General features: G+C 42.4%; 1 protein-coding gene across 7 annotated transcripts in view; it reads left to right on the forward strand.

The window, feature by feature from the left end:
• Positions 1 to 14,925, forward strand: part of LOC115202879 (PHD finger protein 21A) — a 46,416-nt gene that overhangs the window by 7,052 nt on the left and 24,439 nt on the right. For all 7 annotated transcript variants that reach the window (XM_029767025.1, XM_029767020.1, XM_029767024.1 and 4 more), the window contains exons 3-5: positions 4,181 to 4,279; positions 5,477 to 5,509; positions 5,952 to 6,017. In XM_029767025.1, the coding sequence (XP_029622885.1) occupies positions 4,181 to 4,279; positions 5,477 to 5,509; positions 5,952 to 6,017 (198 nt within the window). The remainder of the gene's footprint in view (positions 1 to 4,180; positions 4,280 to 5,476; positions 5,510 to 5,951; positions 6,018 to 14,925) is intronic.

The following is a 14,925-nucleotide window of genomic DNA, read 5'->3' on the forward strand; positions in this document are numbered from 1 at the left end:
TTCAGCAATCAACACACAATACCCTATAACGACAAAGCGAAAACAGGTTTTTAGATTTTTTGCAAATGTATTAAAAATAAAAAACAGATACCTTATTTGAGCTCAGTTACATCCTGTTTCCATTGATCATCCTTGAGATGTTTCTACAACGAGTGGAGTCCACCTGTGGTAAATTCAATTGATTGGACATGATTTGGAAAGGCACACACCTGTCTATATAAGGTCACACAGTTGACAGTGCATGTCAGAGCGAAAACCAAGCCATGAGGTCGAAGGAATTGTCCGTAGAGCTCCGAGACAGGATTGTGTTGAGGCACAGATCTGGGGAAGGATAAGAAAATATTTCAGCAGCATTGAAGGTTCTGTAAAATACAGTGGCCTCCATCATTCTTAAATGGAAGAAATTTGGAACAACCAAGACTCTTCCTAGAGCTGGCCGCCCGACCAAACTGAGCAATCGGGGAGAAGGGCCTTGGTCAGGGAAGTGACCAAAAACCCGATGGTCACTCTGACAAAGCTATAGAGTTCCTCTGTGGAGATGTGAGAACCTTCCAGAAGGACAACTATCTCTGCAGCACTCCACCAATCAGACCATTATTGTAGAGTGACCAGAGGGAAGCCACTCCTCAGTAAAAGGCACATGACGGACCGCCTGGAGTTTGCCAAAAGGCACCTGAAGACTCTTAGACTGTGAGAAACTAGATTCTCTGGTCTGATGAAACCAAGATTGAACTCTTTGGCCTGAATGCCAAGCGTCACGTCTGGAGGAAACCTGCCACCATCCCTACAATGAAGCATGGTGGTGGCAGCATCATGCTGTGGGGATGTTTTTCAGCGGCAACGACAGGGAGACTAGTCGGGATCGAGGGAAAGATGAACAGAGAAAAGTACAGAGATCCTTGATGAAAAGCTGCTCCAGAGTGCTCAGGACCTCAGACTGGGTGAAGGTTTACCTTCCAACAGGACAACAACCCTAAGCACACAGCCAAGACAATACAGGAGTGGCTTTGGGCAAGTCTTTGAATGTCCTTGAGTGGCCCAGCCAGAGCCCGGACTTGAACCCAATCGAACATCTCTGGAGAGACCTGAAAATAGCTGTGCAGAGATGCTCCCCATCTAACCTGACAGAGCTTGAGAGGATCTGCAAAGAGAAATGGGAGAAACTCCCCAAATACAGGTGAGCCATGCTTGTAGTGTCATACCCAAGAAGACTCAAGGCTGTAATCACTTCCAAAGGTGCTTCAACTAAGTACTTAGTAAAGGGTCTGAATACTTATGTAATTTTTATAAATTTGCACAAATTTCTAAAAACCTGTTTTTGCTTTGTCATAATGGGGAATTGTGTGTAAATTGATGAGTAAAAAAAACGACAATTTAATCAATTTTAGAATAAGGCTAATGTAGCAAAATGTGGAAAAGTTCAAGGGGTCTGAATACTTTTAGAAGGCACTGTATTCACACCTCTCCCACGCGCTGGCTCGCCTGCTCTTTCTCTTTGCTAATGATGCGAGATGCAGCTTTTGATTGCCTAGTGCACTAGTTCTGACTTCGTCTACTTGGTATCCGGCCTGCCTATACTGTGCCCCTCCCCTCTCTCATTGTCTCTCGCTAGTTCGTTTTGAAAGATGCGAGCGTTTTGTGTTCACTCGTCTCTTGGAAAACGGTGTGCACAGTCAATTTAGCTTGAACTTCATGCTAGTTAAAGCTGCTTTCTCTGATCTTTACACCACACACACACACACACACACACACACACACACACACACACACACACACACACACACACACACAGCACTCCGAGCTTGGCACACTCCCCACATAACACACACACCCCAACTTAGCTGTCACAATCTTGACACCCAGAAATGGGAGTCAACACCGGGAGTCGACATGCAAGGAGAAGAGGAATCAATTATTTTGGAGTCAACTCTCCACCACTACATCATCGCTGTTAACAGTTGGAAAAATGAGAAAGGCAAGCGACAACAGCGAAGTCCTGTATGGCAATACTTTGAGAAGTTAAATGAGAAGGTGGTGGAACTGAGGTACAGTAATTGTAGTACAGGTGCAATGCTTAACCATCAGCAATGCTTAACCATCAGAAACCTTTGCTGGCAGCAGCACAGCTGCATTGTGAATTCACATGGAATTTTAATGACATTTTCTTGTCGTTTTAATGGGAACCCGCAAAAAGATTGGTTGTTTTAAACTTTAAGAAAAAACATTTTTGTCACGTGTGTGTGTGTGTGTGTGTGTGTGTACAGTTGAAGTCAGCGGTTTACATGCACCTTAGCCAAATACATTTAAACTCAGTTTTTCACTATTCCTGAAATGTAATCCTAGTAAAAATTCCAAGTCTTAGGTCAGTTAGGATCACCACTTTATTGTATGACTGTGAAACGTCACAATAATAGTAGAGAGAATGATTTATTATTTCAGCTTTTATTTCTTTCATCACATTCCCAGTGGGTCAGAAGTTTACATACACTCAATTAGTATTTGGTAGCATTGCCTTTTAAATTGATTTACTCAGGTCAAACGCTTCGGGTAGCCTTCCACAAGCTTCCCACAATAAGTTGGGTGAATTTTGGCCCATTCCTCCTGACAGAGCTGGTATAACCGAGTCAGGTTTGTAGGCCTGCTTGCCCGCACACGCTTTTTCAGTTCTGCCCACAAATTTTCTATAGGATTGAGGTCAGGACTTTGTGATGGCCACTCCAATACCTTGGCTTTGTTGTCCTTAAGCCATTTTGCCACAACTTCGGAAGTATGCTTGGGGTCATTGTCCATTTGGAAGACCCATTTGCGACCAAGCTTTAACTTCCTGACTGATGTCTTGAGATGTTGCTTGAATATATCCACATCATTTTCCTTCCTCATGAAGCCATCTATTTTGTGAAGTGCACCAGTCCCTCCTGCAGCAAAGCACCCCCACAACATGATGCTGCCACCCCGTGCTTCACGGTTGGGATGGTGTTCTTCGGCTTACAAGCATCCCCCTTTTTCCTCCAAACATAACGATGGTCATTATGGCCAAACAGTTCTATTTTTGTTTCATCAGACCAGAGGACATTTCTCCAAAAAGTACGATCTTTGTACTTTGCAGTTGCAAACCGTAGTCTGGCTTTTTTATGGCGGTTTTGGAGCAGTGGCTTCTTCCTTGCTGAGCGGCCTTTCAGGTTATGTCGATATAGGACTTGTTTTACTGTGGATATAGATACTTTTGTATCTGTTTCCTCCAGCATCTTCACAAGGTCCTTTGCTGTTGTTCTGGGATTGATTTGCACTTTTCGCACCAAAGTACGTTCATCTCTAGGAGACGGAACGCGGCTCCTTCCTGAGCGGTATGACGGCTGCGTGGTCCCATGGTGTTTATACTTTCGTACTATTGTTTGTACAGATGAACGTGGTACCTTCAGGCGTAAGGAAATTGCTCCCGAGGATGAACCAGACTTGTGGAGGTCTACAATTTTTTTTCTGATGTCTTGGCTGATTTCTTTTGATTTTCCCATGATGTCAAGCAAAGAGGCACAGAGTTTGAAGGTAGGCCTTGAAATACATCCACAGGTACACCTCCAATTGACTCAAATGATGTCAATTAGCCTATCAGAAGCTTCTAAAGCCATGACATCATTTTCTGGAATTTCCCAAGCTGTTTAAAGACACAGTCAACTTAGTGTATGTAAACTTCTGACCCACTGGAATTGTGATACAGTGAATTATAAGTGAAATAATCTGTCTGTAAACAATTGTTGGAAAAATCACTTGTGTCATGCACAAAGTAGATGTCCTAACCGACTTGCCAAAACTATAGTTTGTTAACAAGACATTTGTTGAGTGGTTGAAAAACAAGTTTTAATGACTCCAACCTAAGTGTATGTAAACTTCCGACTTCAACTGTATGTGTGTGTGTATATATGTGTGTATATATATATATATATTATACAGGTTTATAAACTAATAATTCAATGTGAAGTGTTTTTGGAAATGTCTACTTTAACGTCCACCTTTACTCAAGGTGATAGATAACATCTCCATTTTTACAGTGTTCTGTGGCCTGATGCCATGTCATTGCTTTGTTATCAGCACAACTTGATTTCACTGTCACAAGTCTTTATGTTGACATATTAGTATTCTTGTTGAATGAAGGGATAAAATATCCTTCTTTCTGGCTTAACAGGCTGAAAGCTGTCCCGGACTGAGCTTCCGACAGAAAGGATCAATGATGGAATTACAGACCCTCCAAGAGGCCCTGAAAGCGGAAATACAGGTTCATCAGGTAATGGGACTATGCGTTTCTATGTTTTTCTGCCATTTTTACCACCATTTGTTTACTTGATTAACCTGGAAATTATCATCAGAGGTGTTTCGGGAGGGAAGTTGGTAACACACCCAACTGTGAAACAGAATATGGTTGGGTTTTTGTTAGTTCACTCCATCAGATTCTTGCCCTCAAGACTGCTCCATGAATACTTTCTCCTTAGACTCATCCTATCTGTCAGCTTATCCACCGTCCTCTGCTCTGCTTCCCCCTGCCTCTTCCTTCAGCGATTGTCCTTTAAGGATGGTTTAGTGTCGGGTTTGGGTCAGAAAAATGTACTTCATCCTGTTAAATGTATACTCTACACTCTTAGAAAAAAAGGTGCTATCTAGAACCTAAATGGGTTCTTCGGCTGTCCCCATAGGAGAACCCTTTGAAGAACCCTTTTTGGTTCCAAGTATAACTATTTTTTTGGTTCAATGCAGAACCCTTTCCAAAGAGGGTTCTACATGGAACCAAAAAGGGTTCTCCTATGGGGACAGCTGAATAACCCTTTTGGAACCCTTTTTTGTAGGAGTGTATGTATGTCGTATGAGTTGTATTTTCCTGCCATCCATAATGTTTCTGTTTTGAGGTTTGGTGCGTGATAGCCTCCATCTGGTTCAACCCAAATACAGAAAGCAGAAACATGAGGAAAACTTATCCCCACACATCTATCACTTGCCAGATGTGCTCCTTTATAGAAAAATGCAAACTGGGCATGTGTTCATTACTATGAGACTGATCACATTAGAGAGACCCACATGTTCAGTGTAGTCAGTATGGTGTTCCTATTCGCAACCACTGAATGTACTTCCCGGTGTGGCCCATCCAGTTGAGCATGAACCTCCTTGTTTGTCTGGAATGGATTGTACAGTGGGGAGCCATGAATGTGCTCTAAGGTTGCAGTATTGGAAGGTGCCTCTGGGGGCCACTGTGTCTACAGTTTGTATGGCTGTGACAACAAGAATGCATTAGGTACTGCTGCGTTTTAAAGGGGGGGTGAGCGACAGGAACGTTCTCTCAGGAAACGTGTAAAAACCTATTGCAAAACCTTTTCTCAAACCATTAAGAAACATTTGACATGTTAGGACAGCCTCTCTCATTGCAATATATTATGTGTATATGAATTTGTTTTGTGGTTGTTGATAACTTTCTATGATTTCTCTCTCACAGAAACTAGTGTCCCAGATGAAGCAGGATCCACAGGTAAGCCCCGCCTGTCACCAGATTGCAAGGCCCAAATACAGTATACGCTTTCTGCTGTAGCAGCAGCCCATCCCACAATTCAGTGGTGTCCCAACATCCCAGCTCTGAGTTCCCCCTCATGTGGCTGACAGCTGTGGCTGTGGTAGCCCAGTGATGTGAGGGGATTACTCTTTCCACCTCACTTCGCTCGTCCCGTGGAAAAACGGTGTGCACAGTCATTTTAGCTTGGACATCATGCTAGTTAAAGCTGCTGTCTCGGCTCTTTGCGCCACACCGACACACACGCACACAAATACAGTACACAAATACAGCACCCGGAGTTTGGCACAGTCCCCACATAGCACACAAATCCAACTCAGCTGTCACAAATGAGTAGTTCTTCACAGCTGTGTATAAGGGAGCTATAACAAGCTTGTTGCTCTCTTTTTTGTTGTTGTTGCAGAATGCTGATTTGAAGAAGCAGCTCCATGAACTTCAAGCCAAGATCACAGCGCTGAGTGAGAAGCAGGTAGGCAACTGAAACAGGAGAGGAGACCTGTGGGTGGCTCTGGGATTTCATGTACCATCTCACTGGCACACACCAAGGTTTTCCCCAGTCTTACATTACTGCACTGTGTATTAAAATGCTAGAGGTTCTCTGCATGACAGAGCCTACTTTCACTTCCTGCCAGAGCTATCCTTTCTTTTTCTTTTTTTTTTCTCTGTCCTTGTCTTTTTCTAGACAAGTCAATGTGGCAGATCTAAGAGTGCTGCATGCTACTGCACGTGATAGATGATTTCTGTAGAGTTGAGGGTGTGAGCCTGGGATCACTTTGAGTTGGGTTTTGTCTCCTGCTTGAGGCTAAGGGCTTAGAGTAGGTTTCTGACTGATCCAGTTTCATGGTACTAAAAAGCAGCACTCTCTGTGACGCTGTTAATATTCACATCCATTGACAACCATGGGATAGGTAGAGATAAGAGTCATTTGAGACTTTAACAGTTTATCGGACCTATGTACAGCAGTGGTGTAAAGTACTTAAGTACTACTTAAGTTGTTTTTGGGGGGGGTATCTGTTAGTGATGCACCGATATTACATTTTTGGTCGATTCCGATATTTTCCTTGCACAAAAAAAACGATACCGATATTTAAAATTTTAGCAGCCTTTTTAAGCATTCTAGTACAGTTAAATAGTTAACACACACAAATGGACGCAGCAGTCTAAGGCACTGCATCTCAGTGCAAGAGGTGTTACTACAGTCCCTGGTTCGAATACAGGCTGTATCACATCCGGCCGTGATTGGGAGTCCCATAGGGTGGCGCACAATTGGCCCAGCGTCGTCCGGGTTTGGCCGGGGTAGGCCGTCATTGTATATAAGAATTTGTTCTTAACTGACTTGCCTAGTTAAATTAAGGTTACACACACACCACACTGACCAAAAAGTTATATTGTTGGCATTTACGTATGTCCCCGTTACCAGTAAAACATAATCTAAACCTATTTCTTTCACTTACTTGCTGTGCTGTTTCGTTGTTCATTTGTTCAGTCGTCACATTCTCAATCAGATTTCTACACATTGATTACACTATCACTCGTATTTCATATGTCACAATGATTCATCGATACGTATGCTATGATTCTGGTAAAGTTGTCAGTGTAGGTCATAAAAAAAGCTAGCTTGCTCATGGATGCAAACAATGTTCTTCCCCAAAAACATAGCAAAATGACATCTGTTTCAGTAGCTATATACTTAGCTAGCTAACTATATAGCTAGGTGTCATCATCTAAAATAACCCAAATTTATAAGACAGTTCTTAATTGATTAATTGTGGTCAGACCCATCTATGTGAAGATAGCCACAATAAGGATTAGCCACAACAGTGGACTTTGCGGTTACCCTTCAAAATAAAAGTATGTCATAATTCTACAATTTGTATTAATTTGCATCACTGTCAATGACATACTTTTATTTTGAAGGCAAACCGCAAAATCCACTATTGTGCGTAATCCTTATTGTGGCTAGAGTCACAACACATAACCCGGTCCAGTAGAGCCTCGAGTTTCAAGCTACAATAGTCATTTACAACATTAACAATGTCTACACTGTATTTCTGATCAATTTTATGTTATTTTAATGGACAAAAAATGAGCTTTTCTTTAAAAAACAAGGACATTTCTAAGTGACCCCAAACTTTTGAACGGTAGTGTATATATTTGTTTTTGTTGCCAGCTTTTAATTCATTACATTCCTAAAGAAAATTATGTACTTTTTACTCCATACGTTTTCCCTGACATCCAAAAGTACTCGTTACATTTTGACAGAAAAACCGTCCAATTCACACACTTATCAAGAGAACATCCCTGGTCATCCCTACTGCCTCTGATCTGGCAGACTCACTAAACACAAATGCTTCATTTGTAAATGATGTCTGAGTGTTGGAGTGTGCCCCTGGCTCTCCGTCAATCTAGTAGTATTTTACTGGGTGACTTTCCCTTTTACTTGAGTCATTTTCTATTAAGGTATCTTTACTTTTGCTCAAGTATGGCAATTGAGTACTTTTTCCATCACTGATGTACAGTATATTTGTTATTGACTTACAAGTACAACTGGCATGCATGCAGGCTAATGTTAGTGAATTTGCCCCTCAACCAACCATTAACATATTCTTGTAAGAGCCTTTGTTTTGGTGATTTGAACTGAACAGGCTTTTGGAGATATGCTGTTTTTCCTCTTAATCACTTTGCTACATATATACTTACCCTGTTATTGTGGTTAGGTTGAGAGGCAAGTCTTGGGAATGATGAAGGTTTCTATTGAACTCTGTTTACAATGCCCCTGTTGTCAAATTTTTTTACAGACTAAAGGAAGGGGTGTGATTTCTGTAGACGTGTCCCATTTTCTTTCCACCTGTCACTTATCGATCGTCCTCTCTCCAGGCCCTTTGTCGGCTCAACCAACGAGGTTTTTAAAACGTCAAATTTAAATGGTGTTTGGGAAAGGGCCTGTATTCACTTTCAAAAGAGAAATAATTGGCATGGTATTTGTGCAGAGGCCGACACTTTTGTTGTACCTTAATTGAGGCTATTTGTGTTGCTATATTAGTTTTGAGAACCCTTAAGCTTTATGTTTGTTTAATGGTTGTGCTATGCGAGTAGTCGGTCATATAATCACTGTGGATGCATGGGTATCTGATCTGAAGAGTAGTTTAACACCTATTGAGAGTTGTTCTTTGAGAATCAAGGAGAACATTCTACTGGAATTAGCATCAAACCTGCATCCCCATAGTCCCACCCAGACACTGCTTGTGGCGGTGCACTTTCTCAGTCTATTCTTATTACCCCTCAAGATATGCTTATTAATACAAGATTGCCGTTGCAGTCTCTCCTGTATTCACTTTACATGGAGTCAATGTCTTCATTATTTAACTTACATGGAATTAATCCACACCTTGCGGCTCCGTGAGGGAAACATGTTTGAAATGTATTTGTTACTCGTGTGTGTGTGTGTGTGTGTGTGTGTGTGTGCACATTAGTGCTAAGCGATTAGTGCTTTTAGATTTTTGATGTTGGTTCTGTTTCGGTTCGATTATAAAAAAAAAAATATATATATATATATTTTCAGTTTCGATCATTTTTTTGGAACATTCAATGATTTATTTGGGTTGAATGCTGTAACAACACAGAATAAACAATGAATAAAAGTCCCATGATGGTAGTGACTGCCCATTACTGCTTATCACTTATTAACCATTGTTTATTCACCTTACTTTAATTTAATAAAATAGTTATTGTGTATATTACATTTGTTTTATTTGATTGCTTTATTATTTCATTCCAAGTCATCATCTCTGTAGAACTGTCTATACTATGACAAAATCACTATTTTTAGTAGTTCTTTAAAGTAAATAAGTCATACTTTTATGACTGCTGAATACCAATTATCAACCACTTAGATCAGGGATGGGTAACTGATCAGGGATGGGCCAGCTCCCGACTACACAAGCGGGTCCCGATACAGAATTCTAAATAATGTCACGGGTCGAATCAGATATGATTGCCTCGAGGTACGTGTAATTTTAACTGACTTTTCCAGAAGGACCCATATAGTTAAAAACGCGACTGCTGCAGTAGAGAGAGCGAGAGAGAAATTGTAGAATTTATGTTGCTGCTCTTTGCTTTTCACGTAGGTGGCACGTGTAGCTTGTTGTTGTTGGCCAATTGTAAGCCATCAAAAAAGGCAATAGGCCAGTCATAGAGCCTCTGTGTGGGGCAAAAGTTAGGAGATATCTATTCAATGGAAGATGGAATTAAAATGATGGAATTAGAAGTTTAAGGAGAAGGAACGGCTACAACGACCAAGAGCCAACATGTAGGCTGCTACTACTTTATTCTGAATAGAGTTGTTGTTGTTGTTTAACTGTGTAGGACAAAAAAAGCGCATGCAGCCTTAATTAGCCTACCTAGCTAGCTTAACTAGCTTCTCCCGGTTTGAAGACAGGTGCTATGTAATCATATTAGATGATGAATAACCTAGCTATGGCAGCCATTAGTCTACTATAGCGTGAGCCGGCTTGGTTGGTTGCAGTCTCATCTCTCCCTCCTCCCTGTGTATTAGCCTACACACACGGCACGGCCCCTGCTAGAGCGTCACTTCTCTCTACCTCCTCTCCCTCGCACTTTATCAGCTCCGGTTAATGAAGTAGCATAACATTTTACTTTTCTGCTGCTTCCCTCACTCAGATCGGACTGGGTCTGGATCCAACCAGGCCAATATGGAATGAGTCTAGTTGTCCTCAGGTCCGTTTGGAATGGGTCTCTATATTGTAAAAATGTACTTATTCACATTGGGTCCGGTTGGGAAAGCCCCAGGTCCAACGTTTTTGGACCAGTGAAGGCCTCTAGTTTCAAATTACAAGTTAGAGTAGTAGCATAGACAAGGTGCAATTTCTAAATTTGGCTGTCCGTTAGAAGTTTTTCTCTTGTTATGTCAATCACTGATAGTCACTTAATTAGCCCATGTCAGGAAAACAATGTTGATTGGTAAGTCAAGTGGCCAGCTATCTAAACTAATGTAGTCATGGTCGAATTACAAGCCTGGGGACCCCCATTTGATTTTGTTAGTCAGCCTCACTCAAATGTCATATAAATAACTGCAAACATTTCTCTCCACCCTATGGCAAAATGTGTAGTGTTGCAGAAAACTTGCTTTAAAACTACTACATTTTCTCTACGTCCCATGGCAAAATGTGTAGAATTGTACAAAATGAACTCTAAAACGTAAACGTTTTCTCTCTGTCAAGCAGGAGACTGCTATAATATTTAGCTTGCAATGTGGTGGTGGGGGGGGGGGGGGGTATGCACATGTGGGTATGTAGTAGACGTCACGCTGCATGCTTAGTGAGTACCACTTCCTCCCGATTCGGCACAAACTCGGGACCTCTGCCTTGCTAGCACACCTAGTCCTCCCTCAAGCGTCTTAGCCGATCGCGCCACCTCAAAAGCTAGCGAATGAGGCAACACAAGTGGGACACATAAGGCCGAGGAGTAAGTTTCACACGTGTTCGTGTGCTACAGGTACGCAGACCTGCGAGCAACTGCGACCCCCTCATGAGGAGTTCCGTTATTTTGCTGTTGCCCCCACCACCATCAGAGTTGCCCATCCCTGACTTAGCACATGTATTTTCAGGTAGAGATGCCTCGTTAAACAACTGCTCTCTATCCCTCTCGATTGCACATTCTTCTGTCTCTTCTCTCTCTCTCCGTGTCTTCCCCACACTAACGTAGCAAGCGTGAAAGAAGTAGGCGCACAATGTATTATGGTCACTAGTTAATTACCACGTTTCCTGCGCTAAACTATGTGGAATATTGGCCCTTTTGGAAAATACAACTCCCTACTACATCGCACAGTTCAGGCGTAGCAATCCTCAGTACTGTCTCTCTTCCCAGTGCTGAAAGGCAGGACACCTGCTGACAGAGTGTGAATAATACCAGGTTCATTTAACGAGGGTGGCAGGCTGCTCTGGCCAAGTATTTCAACAGCTCAGCTATGAATTTTTAAAAGTGTTTTCTGTAAATTCACACTAGCAGATGATTTATATTCTGTGAAGTGTGGGGCCTCCACTAAGTCGATGTCGGAGGAGCGTAGCTTATCACAGGAACGATTAGATTATCATTCCATAGAGCATTTACATTTTTTTTTTTATCATACTGAACTATTCGTTGTCTGTATGAACAGAGGTAAATTGAGAGGATTACTTCATTCCATTACTATGTGTGAAAGACAAATACTCAATCTGAGGATTTTCCCGCTGAAATGATTCACACCGGTGTGCTTTTGGCCGCACGACCTCCACTGTATTGTAACCAGAAAGAATGAAATATTAAAGCGCTGACTGAAGGTCAGGTTGGTTGTGTGTGTGTGTGTGTGTGTGTGTGTGTGTGTGTGTGTGTGTGTGTGTGGAGAAACCTGCAGGCCATTTCATGGACCTGAGCTGTTTTCATCTAGTGTTTCACACTCTTCGAGAGGATTCTGGCTGACTTATTTGCTGGACTGGCTTGATTGGGAGTTAGATACCGCAATGTTCTTGAGGAATATAATTTTGACATAAGTTGTGTAACACAGCATTTTGACGTTCTGCTTATAAACGTATACATCATAATTGAATTGTTTGTTAATAAGCTTTTGAAAAAGGTCATTATAAGCAATTCATTCTTGTTAGGACCTTCGCTTAGCCCCCATAATGCACGGATGACTTATTTTATGAGTGGAGAAACTTTTTCAGAAACCGTTTAGTTAAAATGTCCTGGAAGAGGCTATTAGCGTTCCACACATCAGCAGTTTTCATTGTGTGGACTGAAAAGATGTAAACTCTCTCTCACAATTTAATGAAAAGGCTCAACTCCGGAGATGTCACCCCACCGGGGCTAAGGAAGCAGCCAGGCTGTGTTTCTATAAATCATGCTGCAATGATCCAGCCATCGATTTCAGACTGGGCTTGTCTTTAGCACAGTTGAAAACCCTTCAAAATGTCTTCTTTTTTTTTTCATTTACAAAAAAAAACAGACATAAAGCTCACTTCTTGGATTTAAAATAAACTGCCATGCATTTTGCAGGGGTCGATACGAGGACCTGTCTTTCTACGATTTTATATGAATGCTGTTGGTCAATCTGTTAAAAATGTTACATTTCATGGATATGCTGGTGATACTATTATGTATGCAATTTCCCCGACTGCTGCCCTGGCTGTGTCAACGCTACAGTCTGATTTTGCAGCTGTGCAGGAAGCCCTCCAAATAATCTCCAAAATATGTTTTGATTGGATGCTTTGAAGTCCCTAGGACAATTCAGACAGCTGATTTCTTTTATAATGAAGAATGTGTTCGTTTTAAATTAATGTGTTTTTGTATCTTAATGTGTATATTGTCTATATTTATGTTTATCTATATGTGCTTGTTTTATGTGCTTGTTTTTGTATTGTGCAGGGCTCGTTTGCGAAAGAGACTCTAGTCTCAATATGACTTCCCTGTTGAAAAGGTAAATAATCTGAATATTTCTCAGAAAATCCTTGTTCCTATGGAAGAGGAAAGTCGCATTTCGTTGTTATTTGTAGAGACTCAGTAGCTTGCCTTTCTGAGCGTTATGGTAGCTCTGTTGGCGAGTTTACATTTTATTGGCTTTTGAGAGGTATACCGCTGAGGATGGCCGTGAGAATAGAAGGGGTTCAACCTCTGGTCAGACCTGAACCTGATAAACTTGGGACACATGGGAGCAGAAAGGGCTGAACCTACCTCTGATAACGTACTCCAGGGAGACTGTGCGTCAGTGAGCTGGTGTCTTTATGTCTTTGTGGGTTGGCGCAGGATTTATCCATATTTTCAAGCAGGTTTCAAGCAGTAGAGTAAAATTCCAGCATTCTGTATTTAGGATACTGTGTGGAGATCCCTTCCTCTTTTAAGAAGTGTGCTATTCAATTTGGTCTGCAGAATTCCAAAGAAAAGGCTGCTGGCCCTCCTTTAAATGAGGAAGCTCTATTGTCTCGGAATACCTGTCTGCCTGTGTGGCTCCCACCCAGGGATAATAAAACACCTTGAGCTCCTCCACTGTAGAAATAATGACCCATGGCACTGAAACTAGGCACAATTGAATCGATTTATCTGCAGTCTGTCCTTTCTTTGACTGCCTCAATGGTCTGAATACTACGGGCCATTTTATGAGGAGAGGAGCCCTGTGGGTCCAGAGAAATGGCACTGCGCTGGATGGTTGGGCTCATCTCAACTGGCCTGCCCAGTACTGAATAGAGGGGAATCAGACAGACTGGCTGTGACGTGACATTATGGCTCACTGTAAAAGTCTTGCAGCTGTTGATAAGCTAAACTCAGCAAAAAAAGAAACATCCCTTTTTCAGGACCCTGTCTTTGAAAGATAATTTGTAAAAATCCAAATAACTTCACAGATCTTCATTGTAAAGGGTTTAAACACTGTTTCCCATTGCTTGTTCAATGAACCACACGCACCTGTAGAACGGTTGTTAAGACACTAACAGCTTACAGACGGTAGGCAATTAAGGTCACATTTATGAGAACTTAGGACACTAAAGAGGCCTTTCTATTGACTCTGAAAAACACCAAAAGAAAGTTGCCCAGGGTCCCTGCTCATCTGCGTGAACGTGCCTTGGGCATGCTGCAAGGATGCATGAGGACTGCAGATGTGGCCAGGGCAATAAATTGCTATGGCTGTACTGCAAGACACCTAAGACAGCGCTACAGGGAGACAGGATGGACAGCTGATCGTCCTCACAGTGGCAGACCACGTGTAACAACACTTGCACAGGATCGGTACATCCGACCATCACATCTGCGCGACAGGTACAGAATGAAAACAACAACTGTCCGAGTCATACTAGGAACGCACAATCCCTCCATCAGTGCTCAGACTGTCTGCAATAGGCTCAGAGAGGCTGGACTGAGAGCTTGTAGGCCTGTTGTAAGGCAGGTTCTCATCAGACATCACTGGCAACAATGTGGCCTATGGGCACAAACCCACCATCGCTGGACCAGACAGGACTGGCAAAAAGTGCTCTTCACTGACGAGTCGTGATTTTGTCTCACCAGGGGTGATGATCGGATTCGCGTTTATCGTCGAAGGAATGAGCGTTACACCGAGGCCTGTACTCTGGAGCGGGATCGATTGGGAGGTGGAGGGTCCGTCATGGTCTGGGGCGGTGTGTCACAACATCACCGGACTGAGCTTGTTGTCATTGCAGGCAATCTCAACGCTGTGCGTTACAGGGAGACATCCTCCTCCCTCATGTGGTACCCTTCCTGCAGGCTCATCCTGACATGACCCTCCAGCATGACAATGCCCTACTGCTCGTTCTGTGCGTGATTTCCTGCAAGACAGAAATGTCAGTGTTCTGCCATGGCCAGCGAAGAGCCCG

This window comes from Salmo trutta, chromosome 12 (assembly GCF_901001165.1).
Source record: "Salmo trutta chromosome 12, fSalTru1.1, whole genome shotgun sequence".
Lineage (NCBI taxonomy): Eukaryota > Metazoa > Chordata > Actinopteri > Salmoniformes > Salmonidae > Salmo > Salmo trutta.